The 19,466-nt window shown below is 36.1% G+C and overlaps 1 protein-coding gene and 1 long non-coding RNA gene across 2 annotated transcripts in view; one reads left to right on the top strand and one right to left on the bottom strand.

Moving 5' to 3' along the window:
- Positions 1 to 3,925, top strand: part of LOC136034493 (ragulator complex protein LAMTOR5 homolog) — a 34,120-nt gene extending 30,195 nt beyond the window's left edge. Inside the window, exon 4 of the mRNA XM_065715709.1 lies at positions 3,801 to 3,925. Within this exon, the coding sequence (XP_065571781.1) occupies positions 3,801 to 3,864 (64 nt within the window). The 3' untranslated portion in view covers positions 3,865 to 3,925. The remainder of the gene's footprint in view (positions 1 to 3,800) is intronic.
- Positions 1 to 18,269, bottom strand: part of LOC136034495 (uncharacterized) — a 71,593-nt gene extending 53,324 nt beyond the window's left edge. Inside the window, exon 1 of the long non-coding RNA XR_010619191.1 lies at positions 18,105 to 18,269. This is a non-coding gene — a long non-coding RNA (uncharacterized LOC136034495). The remainder of the gene's footprint in view (positions 1 to 18,104) is intronic.
- Positions 18,270 to 19,466: the final 1,197 nt, after the last annotated feature.

The raw sequence follows: 19,466 nt of genomic DNA on the forward strand, positions 1-19,466 counted from the left end.
ATTCTAATGTGTTAAAGGCTTCCGCTCGTGAAACAAAAGGTTCAAAGTTACTGAATATTCATTGGATCAAGAAAAATCTGGGACAGACTAAACGATATGCACTCGTTTGGGGCTTGAGTAAGCAGCTAAGCTATCTCAGCTTCAAACTAAAATTTTTTAAAATAACAATCTTGAAACCATCAGAATATTGATGGGATATTTAAAAAAAAAGGCTACAATAAAAGTAAAATTTAGAAACCTTAATTTAGAATGACGTCACAACTTTTTACCCTATCATTGTTTAATTGTGCTTTATTTTGTCTTGCCTGTCTGTTTTTTTGGGTGGGGGAGGTAGAGTTTAAGTCACAAAATGGCGCAGACGTTGAGGGAAGTTCGTTGAGTGAGGGAAGATCCCATGTGTAAGGGCTCAAGCTCTGAGTCCCCAATGGAGTGAAGTGCTGACCCGTTTATTAGGGCCAAAGGTATAAACCCTGTCCGATTCAACCAATGGCCTTTTGGGGATGGGGGGTGAATGTGACTGTAAAGTCACTGTGTTCTGCTCATAATGTTAAAAGGGTGCTTGCACTTTACTGAAAACTTTCTGCTATATAGCAAACGGATAGCTAGTAACCATTGATGTTTAACCGATCTCCAAGAAGACAGAAGTACTATGTGTTCTTAGAAACCATTGAAAATTTGTTGTTTTCCAAAAAACATCTGCATTAGCACTATTAGATATTACCAAAGTGAGGTGGTTGGAAACATCCAAAACGCCCTAGGTGACTTATCTCTGTTTTATTTATATAACAATGTTGTTTACTTTTATTTTGAAAAAAAGTTTGATTTCGGAAAATCCCATACTAAAACTACCTTGAATAGATTATCTGTAAGCAGACACAAAAAAGTGAGAACTACCCTTTCCACCAGATAAGATTGGTCTTTTTTTCATTTATTCCATTATTAATAAATTGGTGACCTTTTTCAATGGTTAAGTTTAAATTAGTAATGAAGTTGGTAGTTTTCACAGCTTTCTAACAAGTGTTGTAAAAAATGATTAAAAAATATGAATAAAATGTCATATTCGGTATATGGGTATACATAATTTGATATGTGTCGAGTATACTAAAACCTCGACGACAAATACACATAAGTAGTATTCAGAAATACCTACCGAAAAAAGTCTTTAGTATGTAATTAATTAAAAAGGTATTTCGTTGTTTAAACCCTAAAATACTCTATGTCCTTTATTTAATTCATAATTCAAACACTATGAATAAAACATTTCCATGTATGATTAATAATAAATAAATGGATGGTGAATCTGAAACCGATTCATGGCTGTAACGTTAGCTTTGAACTTGAATTAAAACAATGTAACAGAAAAATTCAACAGTAACAGTAAAATTTCAAATGTGTTGTCATAAAATATGTTTCTTTTCGCAATGTAAATGTCTTCTCCAGTTGAGAAACTACTGCATAAGCTGAAAAAGTAGTGTATCACTGGAAGACAGATGTTTCATCATGTCCTACAGCTTTAGGCCTCTCAACTCCTGGTTTCTCTAATTGAAATACTGTAGTAACTGCATTTTAACAGTTATATCGCTTTCACAAACTTCATTATCAAATTCGACACAAGAGTCACTGTAGAAAAAAAGGACTCACCAGACGGAGCAGTAGAGCGTTGATTTTGCGTAAGGATTATTCGTCAACTAAGTCAATCACGAATTTACGTTAGTAGTATGTCTATTTGATCTTTCGGTGTTGATCTTTCTTGTCAAGGATCACTTGGATTTTGCGATCGCTCTAGTCTATGTTTCTAAGGAGTTGGAAGATTATGTGACTTTTAAAGCTTTTGTAAGCTTTTTACTTTTCAAACAGTTCGTGGTAACGAACTGTAGTAAGGAGCGACCCGGCTCAGTAGTAACCAAAACTCTAAAAAATTGAATTTTGATATCAATAGCTACATCCAAAGAATCGCATTTTAATGCTGATTTTAAATATATAAGTTTCATCAAGTTTAGTCTTACCCATCGAAAGTTAAGAGCCTGAGAAAATTTGCCTTATTTAGGAAAATAGGGGGAAACACCCCTAAAAGTAGTAGGATCTTAGCGAAAATGACATCATCAGATTCAGCGTATCAGAGAACCCTACTGTAGAAGTTTCAAGCTCCTATCTACAAAAATGTGGAATTTTGTATTTTTTGCCAGAAGACAAATCACGGGTGCGTGTTTATTTGTTTGTTTTTTCTTTTCTTTTTTTTTCTTTTTTTTTCAGGGGTCATAGTATCGACCAAGTGGTCCTAGAATGTCGCAAGAGGGCTCATTCTAACGGAAATGAAAAGTTCTAGTGCCCTTTTTAAGTGACCAAAAAAATTGGAGGGCATCTAGGCCCCCTCCCACGCTCATTTTTTTCCCAAAGTCAACGAATCAAAATTTGGAGATAGCCATTTTGTTCAACATAGTCGAAAACCATAATAACTATGTCTTTGGGGATGACTTACTCCCCCACAATCCCTGGGGGAGGGGCTGCAAGTTACAAACTTTGACCAGTGTTTACATATAGTAATGGTTATTGGGAAGTGTACAGACGTTTTCAGGGGGATTTTATTTTGTTTGGGGGTGGGGCTGAGGAGAGGGGGCTATGTTGGAGGATCTTTACTTGGAGGAATCTGTCATGGGGGAAGAAAAATTCAATGAAAAGGACGCGGGATTCTCTAGCATTACTATAAGAAAACAATGAAAAATAAACATGAAAACGTTTTTTCAGATGAAAGGAAGAAGTAGCATTGAAACTTAAAACGAACAGAGATTATTACGCATATGAGGGGTTCTAAAAATACTTTAGCATAAAGAGCGAGGTATTTAGGAGGAGATAAATACCTTGCTCTTTATGCTAAAGTATTTTTAGTAATTTCAACTATTTATTCTACGGCAAAGAATTGGGACAAAACTTACGATTTGGTGTAAAGAAGGAGGTATTAACGAGGATACAAACCCCCTCATGTACATAATAAAAATTAAAGAATATAAAAGTTTGTTACGTAAGTTAATTCTAAAGTTACGTATATTTTTTGCTAATAAAAAAATTCGTTAAAATTAAAATTAATAGTTGCCTTTAACCGAAAAATTGCATGGCAACTAGGCCTCCTTCCCCATCCCATATTTCTCAAAATCGTATGATCAAAACTAAGAGAAAGCCATTTAGCCAAAAAAGGAATTAATATGCAAATTTCATTTGAATAGTTTACGTGTGGAGACTCAAAATCAAACATGCATTAATTCAAAAACGTTCAGAAATAAAATAAAAAAACTAGTTTTTTTAACTGAAAGTAAGGAGCGACATTAAAACTTAAAACGAACAGAAATTACTCCGTATATGAAATGGATTGTCCCCTCCGCAATCCCTCGCTCTTTACGCTAAAGTTTGACTCTTTGCCACAATTCTGCTTTTTAAAACAATTAAAAGCTTTAGCGTAAAGAGCGAGGGATTGCGGAGGGGACAATCCATTTCATATACGGAGTAATTTTTGTTCGTTTTAAGTTTTAATGTCGCTCCTTACTTTCAGTTAAAAAAAAACTAGTTTTTTTATGTAATCTCTGGCAAAAACGAAGAAATTTTTCACAGACGAAGAATCGGTATTATCGGTATATTCCGGATTATCGGTATAATCGGTAGAGCCGAAAAAGAGTTTCACTTTATTCAGTAATATTTCCAGGTTTAAATACTTAAAAAAGAATTCCAATTTAAGAGGAAAGTATTCAAATACATGACTTAAATACACGTTTTTTAAATATTTTTATGACACTGCTTTTCTTTTTTAGGGATCTTCTCATATATCAGTCTGCTGGTGTTACCTTGGCCGTTTTGAAAGAAAAAGAACTGTGATTGATATTTGTGCCCATTACCCACTTTTGTTTTTCATTAATAAATTTGAAATCTGGCCCAAGCGTTGGAAACCCTATTGTCTGAAGGGTAGTATGTGTCTTGTATTTATTATTTTCCTTGGGCTTGGGTAAAAAGAGGGTTTTCAAGTAGAATCTTAAATGCTTGTAGAATGATCAAACTCTACATCCCTTCAAATTATAAATTTTACAGTATTGTATACCTCAGTTTCTATACTTCAGAGTGTATTTTGGCTTTTTGAGTAGAGGACAAATCTATGTTGCAAATTTGTTGTATAGAAACAGTTGTCACTTATCGAGTTCTTATAAAAAAAAGTCCATTATTCAGTATTCTATTGTCTGAAAAATAATGTGTGACTGAAATAAATATATTTACTTTGTGGTTCTTCACGGTTTGTGATATTTACGCCGGTTGGCGCATAGATCAAAGCTACCAGTAAAAGATGTTAAATCCAGACAATGGTCCAAAGGGGGGTTCCCCTTGATAAAGATAATATTTTAGGCCTGTCATATTGTTGGACATAATTTGGAGAAGGTACTTAAGCACACCTGCAGCCAGTAGTGTCAATTGGTGGGGAACACGTGCTACCTTTTATTTTGCCCCTCCCCCCTTTATAGCCGTGGATTTTGAAAAGTAAATTTTCCGGTATATTTTCATTGAAAATAATTTTTTTTTTTAATTGTCGTATTTGAGGAATATTTTGCTTAGTAATAGTCAAATAGTTCGTAACGTAACTGTAGTAAGCAGCAACCCGGCTCGGTAACGCAACCCGGTAACGAACTGTAGTAAGGAGCAACCCGGCTCAATAGTAAACGAAACTCTAAAAAACGGAATTTGGATAATAATAGATACATCAGAAGAATCGGATTTTTATGCTGATCTTAAAAATATAAGTTTCATCAAATCTAGTCTTACTCATCAAAAGTTACGAGCCTGAAAAAACTTGCCGCGTTTTGAAAAATAGGGGGAAACACCCCCTAAAAGTCATAGGATCTTAACGAAAATCACACCATCGCATTCAGCGTATCAGAGAACCCTACTGTAGAAGTTTCAAGTTCCTATCTACAAAAAAGTAGAACGCGGTATTTTTTGCCAGAAGACGGTATTTTTTCCCAGAACACGGGTGCGTGTTTATTTGTTTGTTGTTTTTTTTTCTAGGGGTGATTATATCGACCAAGTGGTCCTAGAATGTCGCGAAAGGGCTCATTCTAACGGAAATTAAAAGTTCTAGTGCCCTTTTTAAATTACCAAAAAAATGGAGGGCATCTTGGCCCCTTCACACGCTCATTTTTTCCCAAAGTCAACGGATCAAAATTTTGAGATAGCCATTTTGTTCAGCATAGTCGAAAAACATAATAACTATGGCTTTGGGGCTGACTTACTCCCCACAGTTTCTGGGGGATGGGCTGCAAGTTACAACCTTTGACCAGCGTTTACATACAGTAGTGGTTATTTGGAAGTGTACAGACCTTTTCAGGGGTATTTTTTGGTTGGGGGGTTGAGGAGAGGGAGGTACGTGGGAGGATCTTCCCTTTGGGGAATTTGTCATGGGAGACGAGAAATTCTATGAAGGGGGCGCAGGATTTTCTAGCATTATTTAAAAAAAAAAAACAATAAAAAAATAAATATGAAAAAGCTTTTCCACTTTTTGTCCAGCATTTTTTTCAAAAGTTTTTGACCAGCATTAAAACTTAAAACGAACAGAGATTATTACGCTTAAATACCTCGTTCTTTACGCTAAAGTATTTTTAGTAATTTCAACTATTTATTCTACAGCCTTTATGATTCAGGGATCAATCTTAAAGAATTGGGACAAAATTAAAGCTTTAGTGTAAATAGTGAGGTGTTAACGAGAGGGCAAACCCCCACATATACATAATAAAAGTATACGAATATAGAAATTTGTTACGTATTTTTTACTAATAAAAATGTTCGTTAAAAATTTAAAATTCTTGTTGCCTGTTTAAGTAACCGAAAAATTGGAGGGCAACTAGGCCTCCTCCCCCACCCTCTTTCTCAAAATCGTCTGATCAAAACTAAGAGCAAGCCATTTAGCCAAAAAAAATTACAACGCAAATTTCGTTTTAATTATTCATTTGCGGAGAGCCAAAATCAAACATGCATTAATTCAAAAGCTTTCAGAAATTAAATAAAAAAACGATTTTTTTTTAACTGAAAGTAAGGAGCGGCATTAAAACTTAAAACGAACAGAAATTACTCCGTGTAGAAAAGGGGCTGTTCCCTCCTCAACGTCCCGTTGTTTACAATAAAGTTATTTACTGTTCTATAAAGTAGAATTGAGAGAAAGAGTCAAACTTTTCTCTTGGGCTCTTTTGGGGCTCTCTCCTTTGATGCCAAATCTTTTCATGGATTCTATTGTAACCTTCGCTATACACATTTTTAGTCTCTCCCCTTGTTTCTGGGGCAGGTTTATGGACGATGTAGTTTGCATTTGGAAACGCGGTTCAGATTCCTTAGACCTTTTCTATAAACATTTAAATAGTTTTGAAAAACATATAAAATTTACAGTGGTTCCCAAAAATTTGGGAGCCAAAATTGGTTATAGCTTCATTATCAGGCTCAAGTAGGGCTTGGGTCCACGTAGTAAATCAAGTTTGTAACAGAGTAGGTTTTAGAGCCAGAGTACGGGACTGGAACCCATAGCTAAAAATGATTATTGCTGATATTACGGACAAAACCTCAAAACTGTTTTCAAACTAAAAAAATAGGCTGAATTACACTCTGAAACTTTATTGCTTTAGGCTTTATATTATCTTTCCTCCTTTATTCTCTTAGTCCGAAAACAAGACTTATGTCATTTATTTTCAGAAAGACGACAAAAATAAAGCATATAAAGGCAATAATCGCATACACAGCAATAGCAAGTGGAATGATTTCTCCAAATTAATGAATATTCTTCGGCAAGCAAAATGAACTTACACCAGGAAATTAATAAAAAAAAATTCACCTGAACAACGTGAAGTGTTGCGGCAACCTTTGTCCGGCTTCACGAGACCAACACTTTGGTTTTGTTTCTTTGCTATCGGTTAAACGCTGAAGTTGTCAGCCTATCGAAGCTTTTAAAACGTTAAGTTCAAAAAAGAACTTGATCAGTAATCACATGATCAAAAGCTATTCCTCAGCGTTGAAAAAACAACAATAAAAAGTGATGCCTGCCTGCTTGCCTGCTAGAACGGAGCTTTCCACTCGAAATCAGAAATATAATTTGATGAAACGAAAGCTTGGCGGCACAACTTCAGATACTCCTCTCGGACATAGGCTACATAACTTCACTTCGCACACCATAGGCTCTGGCTCGTGGACGAGCAAAAACTATCCTTTTTGGCCCCAGGCAACAGTTCTGCGGAGCTTTCCAAAATGTAATGCCATATTCATCAATCCGGCCTGAGGTCCACACCTTCCGTAAAAACCGCACAGGTTAGACCCTTACCAGTTTCCAGGAATAAGCCGACATCGGCGCCATAGAGAAAAAGAAAAAAAACGGGTCAAAACCAAAGTGTTGCTCTCGCAACACAATAAGGGGATTGTCCCCTCTAAACACCGACTATTCACGCTGAAGTTTTTTAGTACTTAAGCTTCTCATTGTTCTGTTTAAACTACAATTATGTTTCGGGAGTCGTTCTTACAGAATCGAGACTAAATTCAAACTTAAGCGTAAAGAAAGAGGGGGTAATCCCCTTCATATATGTAATATTTTTTGTTCATTTTAGTGCTGCTCCTTAGGCGTAATTTCAGACGGAAAAACTTTGATTTTATTTCAAATGTTTTTTTTTTTAAATGCCAGAAATTCCAGCTCCACCTCCAAGGAAAAATTATTCCTCTCCCCGGAAAAATAGTTAAGACAATTCAATACCATTAAAAATTTATCTCGGACTATTACCCTTAACATCTCCACGCGTAAGATTAGGTTTACAAAGAAAAACCTAAAATAAATAAAAAGAATTTTGTTTATGAATTCAGGCCAATCCGCCCAGTGTAAAATTTCCCCTCAAAGTTTATCCCCCGGAAATATGCTTCCCAATGGAAAGTTCTCCCTGCGAAAAATCTTCCAGCAAAAACTTCAATCCTTTACCCGAAAAAAGAATGCATACTTCGAAATAGCAGATATTATACGTAAACGATAGGCAAATTATATATTTTCAAGACCTTTCCCCAGGTGCTGTGGGAGGTCAAATTAACTCCAAAGGCAAAGTTATTCGGTCTCTGAACTATGCTGAACAAAATGGCTACGGTCTCTCTAAATTTTGATCAAACAAGTTAAGGGGAAGAGCGCGGAAGGGGGCATAGTTGCCATCCTCATGGAAAAATACATCTTCTGGGAAAGTCCGCATTTTTACAGATAGGAGCTTTAACCCTATACAGTTGCGTTCTCTGATACGCTCAGCCTGATGGTGTTATTGTTGTTAAGGATCTTTGAGATTTTTATGGAGTGTTTTCCCCTTTTTTCAAAAATTAAACAAATTTCCTCAGGCTTGCAGTCTTTGAAGAGTAACACTGGACTTAAAGTATCTTATATATTTGGTACCAGCATAATATCCTTTTGATATGTCGTTGTTTTTTAGAGTTTCGGTTACTATTGAGCATGGGCAGATAAAGGATTTTCTTTAGGGGGGGCGCATAAAAGGTTGCTCTGATAAACTTGAGAACAAATGAATGCCTGCAATTTAAAGGGAACCTCAACAACTATGCGCCGTAAGTAGGTAGTGGAAATGGTCGTAATCTAATCCAAAACCTAGTGAGAGTTAAAGTTCTAATAAAGCTGTTGAAATTGATATGGTATAAAAATATTGATACAAAAATAGTAAGTTATAACAAGAGCAAAGAGCTCATATGGCACTTGTGACGAGGCCAGAAGAGCCAAGAGGTCATATGGTATGAGCTCTAACAAAATTCTAAGAATCAATACATTAGTTTAAAAGGAAAATCAGAGGCTTAATGCCGGTCGGGATTTTAAAAAAAGGCTCTGAGTCACGATGTCCTTCTAAACGTCAAAATTCATTCAGATCCGATCACCCACTCGTAAGTTATAAATACCTCTTTTTTCTAATTTTTCCTCTCCCTTTAGCCCCCCAGATGGTCGAATCAGGGAAAACGACTTTATTAAGTTTATTTGTGGAGCTCCCTGACACGCCTACCAATTTTCATCGTCCTAGCACGTCCAGAAGCACCAGGCTCGACAAAGCACTGAACCCCACCTCCTAACTCCCTCAAAGAGAGCGGATCCAGTCCGGTTACGTCAATCACGTATCTACGACATTTATAAGCGTTTTCCAAGATTTCCAATTTCCCCCTCCAGCTCTCTCCAATGTCAACAGATCTGGCCGGGCTTTGAAGTAAGAGCTCTGAGACATGAGTTCCTTCTAAATATCAAATTTCATTAAGATCCAGTCACCCGTTCTTAAGTTAAAATACCTTAATTTTTCTAATTTTTCCAAATTAACAGCCCCCAGATCCCCTAAAGAGAACGGATCCGTTCCAAATATGTCAATCACATATCTATAACTTGTGTTTATTCTTCCCATCAAGTTTTATCCCGATCTCTCCACTCTAAGCGGTTTCTAAGATTTCCGGTTTCTCCCCCCCCCCATGTCACCAGATCTAGTCAGGATTTAAAATGAGAGTTCTAAAGCACAAGATCCTTTTAAAGATCAAATTTCATTAAGATCTGATCACCCGTTCGTAAGTTACAAATACCTTATTTTTTCTATTTTTTCCGAATTACCCCCCCCCCCGCAACTCCACCAATGAGAGCGGATCCAGTCCGGTTATTTCCGTCACCTATCTTGGACTTGTGCTTATTCTTCCCACAAAGTTTCATCCTGATCTCTCCGCTTTAAGCGTTTTCCAAGGTTTCCAGTCCCCCCCCCCCCAATGACACTGGATCTGGTTGAGATTTATAATCAGAGATCTGAGTTACGAGGTCCTTCTAAATATGAAATTTCATTAAGATACGATTATTCCTTCGTAAGTTAAAAATACCTAATTTTTTCTAATTTTTTAGAATTAACCTCCCCCCCCCCAACTCCCCTAAAGAGAGCGGATCCGTTTCGGTTATGTCAATCACGCACCTAGGACTTGTGCTTATTTTTCCCACCAATTTTCATCCTGATCCCTCCATTCTAAGCGTTTCCCAAGATTTTAGGTTCCCCCAACTCCCACCAATGTCACCGGGTCCATTCGGGATTTAAAATAAAAGCTCTGAGGATCCTTTCAAATATCAAATTTCATCAAGATCCGACAACTTCTTCGTAAGTTAAAAATGGCTCATTTTTTCTAATTTTTCAGAATTAATCCTCCCCTCCAAACTCCCCCAAAGAGAGCGGATCCGTTCCGGTTATGCCAGTCACGTATCTAGGACTTGTGATTATTTTTCCCACTAAGTTTCATCCCGATCCCTCCACTCTAAGCGTTCTCCAAGATTTTAGGTTCCCCCCGCTCTGACACATGATATCCTTCCAAACATCAAATTTCATTAAGATCCGATCACCCGTTCGTAAGTTAAAAATATCTCATTTTTTCTAATATTTCCGATTTAACCGTCCCCCCTCTTCCCCTCCTCAGATGGTCAAATTGGGAAAAAGACAATTTATAATTTAATCTGGTCTAGCTCCTGATACGCCTGACAAAATTCATCGTCCTAGCTTACCTGGAAGGGCCTAAAGTAGCAAAACCCGGACAGACAGACCGATAGACCGACAGATTTTGCGATCGATATATGTCACTTGGTAGATACTAAGTGCCATAAAAACTTATTAAAAACCAGTTTCAAAACAAACAACTTTCGTCCCAACCCAAACCAGAGCAAACGTTCCCAACCAAAAATCCACCACCTCGCGCGCCCCCTCCCATGGAACCGCCAGTGCTATTGAGCCACGTTGCTCCTTAGTAACAGTCTGTTACCAAGAACTATCTCTGATGACTGCCATATTTACATAGAACCTTAAATGCTGAATAGAGACAATATCATCAGATATTTGGTCTATTATCATGTAAAATAAAGCAATGAAAATCACTTCAAAGTATTCTGTTTTTGGTGTTCCGAAACCAAAATAGGAATGAGCAATTTAAAAACGATAAGCAGCTAAGAAAATTAAAAGAGTATGACAAAATTGGCTTACTATTAAATTGGAAGTGTAGAAATAATCGTAGCTTTTTCTTTGGCAGTTACATCAGCCTTAACATATGACAACATTTTTGCTATTACTATATTCACAATAAGAGAGGAGGAATCCGCATCCAATTTTTTCATTCCCATTTTGGTTTGCAAAATGGAGATTTCAATACGATACATTCGCCAGCGTACCATAATATAAAGGTGCAAAACAGTATTAAAATTGTAGAACGAACAGTGAGCCTTCTAATAATTCTATTTTCGGGTAGATCAAGGGAAATGAAAGAAATTCGGGGAATGTAATTTTTTTTCGGGGACCTTTCTCGATTTTCGAGGAAATACCCTAAAATTCGAGGGAAGTGAAAGCACTGAGCTCCAGTTCCATTTTTTGTCAGTTGACATGCTCTTTGAGCCCCAGTTTTGAAAACCGGTATTAACCAGTCTTCAATTAAGGAGCTCTTTAAAAATTTAATATATCGTTTTAAGTTTCAAGATTTATACATACGATTATCCTGGTCAATTATATTCACACTGCTAAGAAAAAACATCCCTTTTCTAGAACACTAAATATGACGTTTAAAATTTATTAAAAGGGGCTCAAAATCTAAAGCATATATTTCCCAATTATGTAAAATATTTGACTTAATATAGAACTGACTTTTATATTACATATGGATACACATAATAGTTCTAAGAGTATTAATGAAGTTACGTTTTATCATTCTGGTACTAGAGACTTAACGCCATCTGGATTTAAGGAGACAGAACTGTGAGCAATGCTAAATTTATCAGGTTTTTTGTACTGCTCATTTTTCAACTGGAAGTAAGGAGTAACATTAAAACTTAAAACCAACAGAAATCACTACGTGCATGAGGGGGGGGGGGGTATCCCCCTGTCAATGTTCAAATTTTGTCCTAATTCTTCAAGAATGACTCCTGTAGGACAAAAGCCGTTTAACTAGAATAAACAGCTCTCTTTTGAGTGCTTAAAAAAACTTTGGCGTAAAGAGCGAGATCCTGACGAGGAGGCTACCCTCCTCAGATGCGTAATAATTCTTGTTCGTTTTAACTTTTCGTATTCCTCCTTACTTTCAGTTGAAAAAGCTTGTTTTTTTATTTAATTTCTAATGTTTTTTTTTAAATGATGTGAAATCCGGCTCCCCCCACCTCCATGGAAAATTCCCATGTCCAATGAAAAATTCTTCAATGGAAAGATCTTCCCACGTAACCACATTTTCCTACTTAGGAGATTGAAGGCACTGTTCCTTAGAGCTTCGGTTACTTCGAGCCGCATCGCTCCTCATTTACAGTTCTTTACCAAGAACTGTTTTAAAAAAAAAGAAAGCAATTAAGGCCTCCCAAATTTGCAGAACAGATCCATATTGAGAGTGCAGTTTTTACGTTATAAGATAAGATCTTTATCACAAAAATAACCATCACAAGCTTAGTTAGGTTGAATTCGTTTTTCGGAGGGAAAAAAACAGGACAATAACATCAAAATAGGTTTGAAACAAAAATACACTTTAAACTGGAAAAAGGATGCAACCGTCATTTTATGAAATCGGCAACAAAAAATAAAACTAAAAAATAAATATATGTAAACTTAAAACGAATACATATAGTATATTAAAAAGGTATTTAAAAGCATAAAAAGGACAAGAAATTCGAAAAGGAAAAAATAAGAATAAGTAAATTAGTTGGATTTTTATTAACTTTTTCCTAATATAAGAAACAAAATTCTTTTCCGTATCCTGAAGTAAAACTGGGAATAGAAGACAAGCAAGAAACAGGCTGAGAAACGGCCAAGGGTGGGCAGAGTGTGCTTTTTGGGGGAAATACTTTGGGGAAAATCCTTCCTCCCCACGGATATAGCATCAATCTTACAGAGACAGTTCAATCCTGGAGAAAATTTACCCCGGATACTTAGCCTTAACATCTCCATGCGTAAAATTGAGTCGGCAAAGAGAAAGCAAGACATATGAAGAATTTCGTATAGAAATTCTGGCAAATTCCCCCGGTAAAATTTTCCCTGGAAAATTCAACACCTCTAAAATTCCCTCCCAATGGATTATCCTCCCTGTGGAAAAATCCCTCCAGCAGAAAATTTTTTCCCTCACCCAAAAAATGTATGCATACTTCCCAATGATAAATGCTATACTTAAACAAGCTGGAGAGCTAAAGTTTAAATTTTGTATTTCTGTCTCGCTATTTTTTTTTAAATGTCACATAAGGAATTGAATTTCGAGGGGGAGAATTGTCCTGTTATGAAAGAGGCACATTTTAAATGGCCGTTTTAAAATCAAAACGTGGTATCTATACAGGCAAGATGATTTTTGAGTATCTCTTGTTCAAGCATGCTGTGAAGAACCTGGAAACTGATATCTTTACTATAGTTGAAGATGAGAGGAGGGGTACATCCCACTTAACTTTTTAGTTCTTGCACTTTAGAATATAATGCTGAATAAAATATATAAATTCGATTAACACTAAATTACACCTATTTTTGTTTTTTCAATTGCATTAACAAACTTGGGTCGTAAGGCTGCAAAAAATGGGTATTAGTTAAATAATGTTACACATGGAGATTTTCCTGTTCGAATGACAAACTTAATTTTTAAAACAACGAAAAAATAGATCTTTATATTTTATTATGATTACACTGAAGGACTCAGTTCGTCAAGGTCACTTTTGAACGAGCGGTTACAGTTAATAATACTATAGGTCCTATTGCTGCCATCGGCAGATGCGTTGAAGCATATTACAATCGAATCAATTGACACCCGTGACGTTCCATTTAAAGCTGTAAATGTGCACGTTCTTTCTGCTACTACTGTACGGACATTATTTGATAAGTTTTTCTTTTGCTTTATTTTTCATTTTCTACTTTTCTCTTCTTCCCTTTTATGTCATACTCTTCTTGTCATTTATATTAACAACAGGCCATAATATAAATGCATATTTAAATCAAAAGGAAAGTAGAAGGAGCTATTTGTAGATCTTTCTTTATCCTTAATATACATAATAAAAACTGGAAACCCAGACAAATACTTTGAACTGTCGCTATTTCTTCGTAAAAAGCAATGTCACGCCTTGCTCTTTTCGCTATAGTTTTTTATTGTTTTAAATAGTAGAACTGTGTCAGAGTCAAACTTTAGCGTAAAGAGTGAGGCATTGAAGAGGGGACAACCCCTTTTATATACGGAATAATAAGGAGGCCTAGTTGCCTCCCAATTTTTGGTTACTTAAAAAGGAAACTAGAACTTTTTTTACGAACGCTTTTATTAGTAATAAATATACGTAACCTACGAATTAAGTTACGTAACGAAATTCTATATTTGTATAATTCTATTACGTATATGAGGGGTTTTGTCCCCTCCTCAATACCTCGCTCTTTACAACAAAGCTTGAATTTTATCCCAATTCCTTAAGAGTGACCCGCGAATCACAAAGGCTGTAGAATAAATAGTTGAAATTACTACAAATACTTCAGTGCAAAGAGCGAGGCATTGTGGAAGAGACAAACCCCCTTGAATGCGTAATAGTTTCTGATCGTTTCAGGTTTTAATGCTGCTCCTTACTTCCAGGTGAAAAAACTTTTTTCATTTATTTTCTCACTGTTTTTTATATAATGCTAGAAAATCCTAGGGCCCCTTCATGGAAATTCTCTTCCCTCATGATAAATTTGCCCATTTAAAGATCCTCCCCTCTATCCCCCTCCCCCAGACCAACCCCCCTCCCTCAACGCGAAAAAGTCCCCCTAAAAACGTCTGTACACAATAGCCATTACTATATGTAAACAATGGTCAAAGTTTGTAACTTGCAGCCCCTCCCCGGGGAATGTGGGGGATTAAGTAGTCCCGAGAGACATAATTGTTAGGTTTTTTGACTATGCTGAACAAAATGGCTATCTCAAAATTTTGAGCCGGTGACTTTGGGAAAAAATGAGTGTGGGAGGTGCCCTCAATTTTTTGGTCACTTAAAAGGGTACTAGAACCTTTAATTTCTGTTAGAATGAGCTCTCTCACGAAACTCTAGGACCACTGGGTCGATACAATCACCCCTTGAAAAAAACTACAAATAAACACGCATCCTTGATCTTACTTCTGGCAAAAAATACATAATTCCACAGTTTTGCAGATAGGAGCATGAAACCTCTACGGTAGGGTTCTCTGATACGCTGAATCTGATGATGTGATTTTCGTTAAGATTCTATGACTTTTAGAGGGTGTTTTTCCGTATTTTCTAAAATAAGGCAAATTTTCGCGGGCTCGTAACTTTTGATGGGCAAGACTAAATGGGTAAAGATGATGGGTAAGATGAAACTTATATTTTTATAATCAGCATGAAAATGTGATTCGTTTGATATAACTATTGGTGTGAAAATTCAATTTTTTATAGTTTCGGTTACTATTAAGCCAGGTCGCTCCTTACTACAGTTCGTTACCACGAACTTTTTAACTAGTTATCCTGATAAATGAATATTCTCTTCATTTTGGCTTTTGTTGAGAATTTAACAAGCAGGTCTTTGGTTTGCCCATGGGGACATCCCTCTCTCCTTTTTGGCAAATCTTTTCGTGGATTCTGTTGAAACCTCCACTATACATAGTTTAAAACTCTCCCCTTGTTTTTGGGGCAGGTTCATGGATGATGTAGTTTGTATTTAGAAACACGGTTCAGATTCCTTAGACCTTTTCTTTAAACATTGCAATAGTTTTGCAATGAAAACCATTATTTCTGATATCAACACTTATAAAAAATTAAGCAAAACAAAAAGTCTTTTTAAATGAAAGTAAGGAACGTCATTAAAACTTAAAACGAACAAAAATTACTCCGTAAATAAAAGGGGCTTTTCCTCCTCAACGCCCCACTCTTTACGCTAAAGTGTGACTCTTTCTCTTAACTCTACATTTTAAAACAGTAAAAAACTCTAGCGTAAAGAGCGGGGCGTTGAGGAGGAAAACCCCTTTCATATACGGAGTAATTTTTGTTCGTTTTAAGTTTTAATGTCGTTCCTTACTTTCATTTAAAAAAACTTGTTTTTTTGTTTAATTTCTGGACGTTTTTTAATTAATGCATTTTTTTTTATCTTGACTCTCCATGCATAAATAATTAAAACAAAATTTGCATTTTAATTTTCTTTTTGGGCTAAAGGGCTTTTTCATAGTTTTAATCGGAAGATTTTAAAAAAAAGGAGCGAGAGAGGAGGCCTAGTTGCCCTCCAATTTTTTGATTACTTAAAAAGGCAACTATAACTTTTAATTAAAAAACGTTAAAAAACGTAACTTACGAATTAACTTACGCAGTGAACTTCTATACTCGTATGTTTTTATGCGTATATGAGGAGGCTCACCCCTCGTCAATACCTCGCTCTTTACACTAAAGCTTAAATTTTGTCCCAATTCCTTAAGAATTCCTACGGAATGTCCCAATTCCGTAGGATAAATAGTTGAAATTACTAAAAATACTTTAGCGTAAAGAGCGAGGTATTACGTGGAGGTAAACCCCTCATATGCGTAATAATTTCTGTTCGTTTTAAGTTTTAATGCTGATCCCCACTTTCAGTAGAAAAAACTTTTCATATTCATTTTTTTTTTAATAATGCTAGAAAATCATGCGGCCCCTCCATTGAAAGTCTTTTCCCAATACAAAGTTCGTTCATTGAAAGATCCTTCCACGTAACCCACCCCCCACCCTTCAAATCTCCCCCCAAACCAAAAAAATCCCCCTGAAAACGTATGTACACTTCCCAGTAACCATTACTATATGTAAACACAGGTCAAAGTTTGTAACTTGCAGCCCCTCCCACGGCGACTGCGGGGGAGTAAATCGTCCCCAAAAACATAGTTATTAGGTTATTCGACTATGGTGAATTAAATGGCTGTCTCAGAATTTTGATCCGGTGACTTTGGGGAAAAATGAGCGTGGGAGGGGGCCTAGGTGCCTTCCAATTTTTTTGGTCACTTATAAAGGGCACTAGAAATTTTAATTTCCGCTAGAATGAGTTCTTTTGCGACATTCTAGGACCACTGAGTCGATACGATCACCCCTGGGGAAAAAAAACAAAAAAACAAATAAATACGCGTCCGTGATCTGTCTTCTGGCAAAAGATGCTACATTCCACATTCTTGTAGATAGGGGCTTGAAACTTCTACAGTAAGGTTCTCTGATACGCTGAATCTGACGGTGTGATTTTCGTTTAAGATCGTATGACTTTTAGGGGGTATTTCCCCCTATTTTCTAAAATGAGGCAAATTTTCTCAGGCTCGTAACTTTTGACGGGTAAGACTAATCTTGATGCAACTTTTATATTTAAAATCAGCATTAAAATGCGATTCTTTTGATGTAACTATTGGCATAAAAATTCAAGATTTTTTAGAGTTTTGGTTACTATTGAGCCGGGTCACTCCTTACTACAGTTCGTTACCACGAACTGTTTGATTTAATTTTGATCCTATGGATAAATATATAAAGTCGACAAGAAAGGAATTGGATTCACTAAAAAATAATTTACTCATTACCCCACAATTTTAAAATAAATTATATCCAAGAGGTTTTTCCTCGCATAAAACTTATGGTTTACCCAAAATTCATAAGACTGGAGACCCCCTCCGTCCCATTGTATGAACTCTTTCGTCACTGTTTCAAAATTAGAAAAATATTTGTGTGTGGCATTGCTTTCTCTCTTAGGAACACAAAAATTCGACTAACCTCACTATAAATTAAGAAATTTCATATTGGAAGAGAATTCAATTCTCTGTGGTTTTGACGATGTTTCCATGTATTGAAATTGCAATGTAAAAAAATGCGAACCCATATTAAAGATTAAATTTGCGAAAAATTATGCAAAGGGAAAACGGGTTTTAATTTCGACAAAACCGTGAAAAAAAAATATGAAATCAAAACTACACTTTAACTAAAAAATAAAAATAATGTCAATATTTCAGCCTCAAGTCCGGGAGCCTTTCTCAACAGAAAAAAAAATTACAAACGACAAAAAGGAAGAAAAAAAATTTTTTTTAAACTTAACACACAAAGAACCACGACAACTAAACACACGAAAAAAAATAATTAATAAATAAGAACAACTCACCTTATAAACAAAACTCCCAGCACTGGTGGCAATAAATGTTTGCAAAAGCAAATGTTTGCAATGAAACCATGGGTTCCTTTCCACTGCAACAATCGGTGTATAAATGGGAATATATTAAAACTGAAAATTATATTTACTTGAACAAAATAAAAGAAAGTCAACAAACCCCAGGTCCACCACTCCTAAAGAAGTCTTACAGGTTAATGAAACGAATTTATGAATTATAAATTGAATGGATTTTTTTCATTTGCTAGTTTAGCTGCTGTCCGTTGACTTCTCACAGTATTGACCTTACATTGACTTTCATTCACAAGGCTATCACTTGTTTCAGGAAAATTATGTAAATCACTACTCGTTGAAGTTTTTAATTGGTCTTTAATTAAATTATTATAAATTGAATTTACCTTAATATCCCCTTCATCTCTGTCAATACTAATACCCCCCATAATTTCTTTGAAACTTTGTAAAAGTCCTACAGACATATCAACAATTTTCGTCTGATTAAATAAAATATTGTGGTGAGGAAAATTATACACTTGTTCCACTATAGCGGATTCAAACGTGTCCGGTTTTTATGGCCCTTGGTATCTACCAAGTGACATATAGCGATAGAAAATTCTGTCGGTCGGTCTGTCCCGGTTTTGCTACTTTAGGCACTTCCAGGTAAGCTAGAACGATGAAATTGGCAGGCGTATCAAGAACCAGACCAGATTAAATTATAAATTGCTGTTTTCCCCATTCGAACATCTGGGCTGGGGAATGGGGGGACAGTTAAATCGGAAAACTTAGAAAAAATGAGGCATTTTTAACTTACAAACGGGTTAATGGATCTTAATGAAATTTGATGTTTGGAAGGAATCGGGTCTCAAAGCTCTTATTTTAAATTCCAGCCGGATCGGGTGACATTGGAGGAGTTGAGGGCGACCTAAAATCTTGGAAAACGCTTAGAGCGGAGGGATCGTGATGAAACTTGGTGGGAAAAATAATCACAAGTCCTAGATACGTGATTGAAATAACCGGAACGGGTCCGCTCTCTTTGAGGGAGTTGGGGGGAGGGTTAATTCTGAAAAATTAGAAAAAATGAGGTATTTTAACTTACGAAGGAGTGATTAAACCTTAATGAAATTTGATGTTTGGAAGGGTATCATCTCTCAGAGCTCTTATTTCAAATTCCAACCGGATCCGGCGACATTGGGAAAACTCGGGGGGGGGGAACCTAAAATCTTTGAAAACGGTTAGAGTGGAGGGATCGGAATGAATCTTGGTGAGAAAAAATAAGAACAAAACCTAGATACGTGATTAACATAACCGGATAGGATCCGCTCTCTTTGGGGGAGTTTGGGGGAAGGGTTAATTCTAAAA

Source organism: Artemia franciscana, chromosome 13, assembly GCF_032884065.1.
Source record: "Artemia franciscana chromosome 13, ASM3288406v1, whole genome shotgun sequence".
In the NCBI taxonomy this organism is placed as follows: domain Eukaryota; kingdom Metazoa; phylum Arthropoda; class Branchiopoda; order Anostraca; family Artemiidae; genus Artemia; species Artemia franciscana.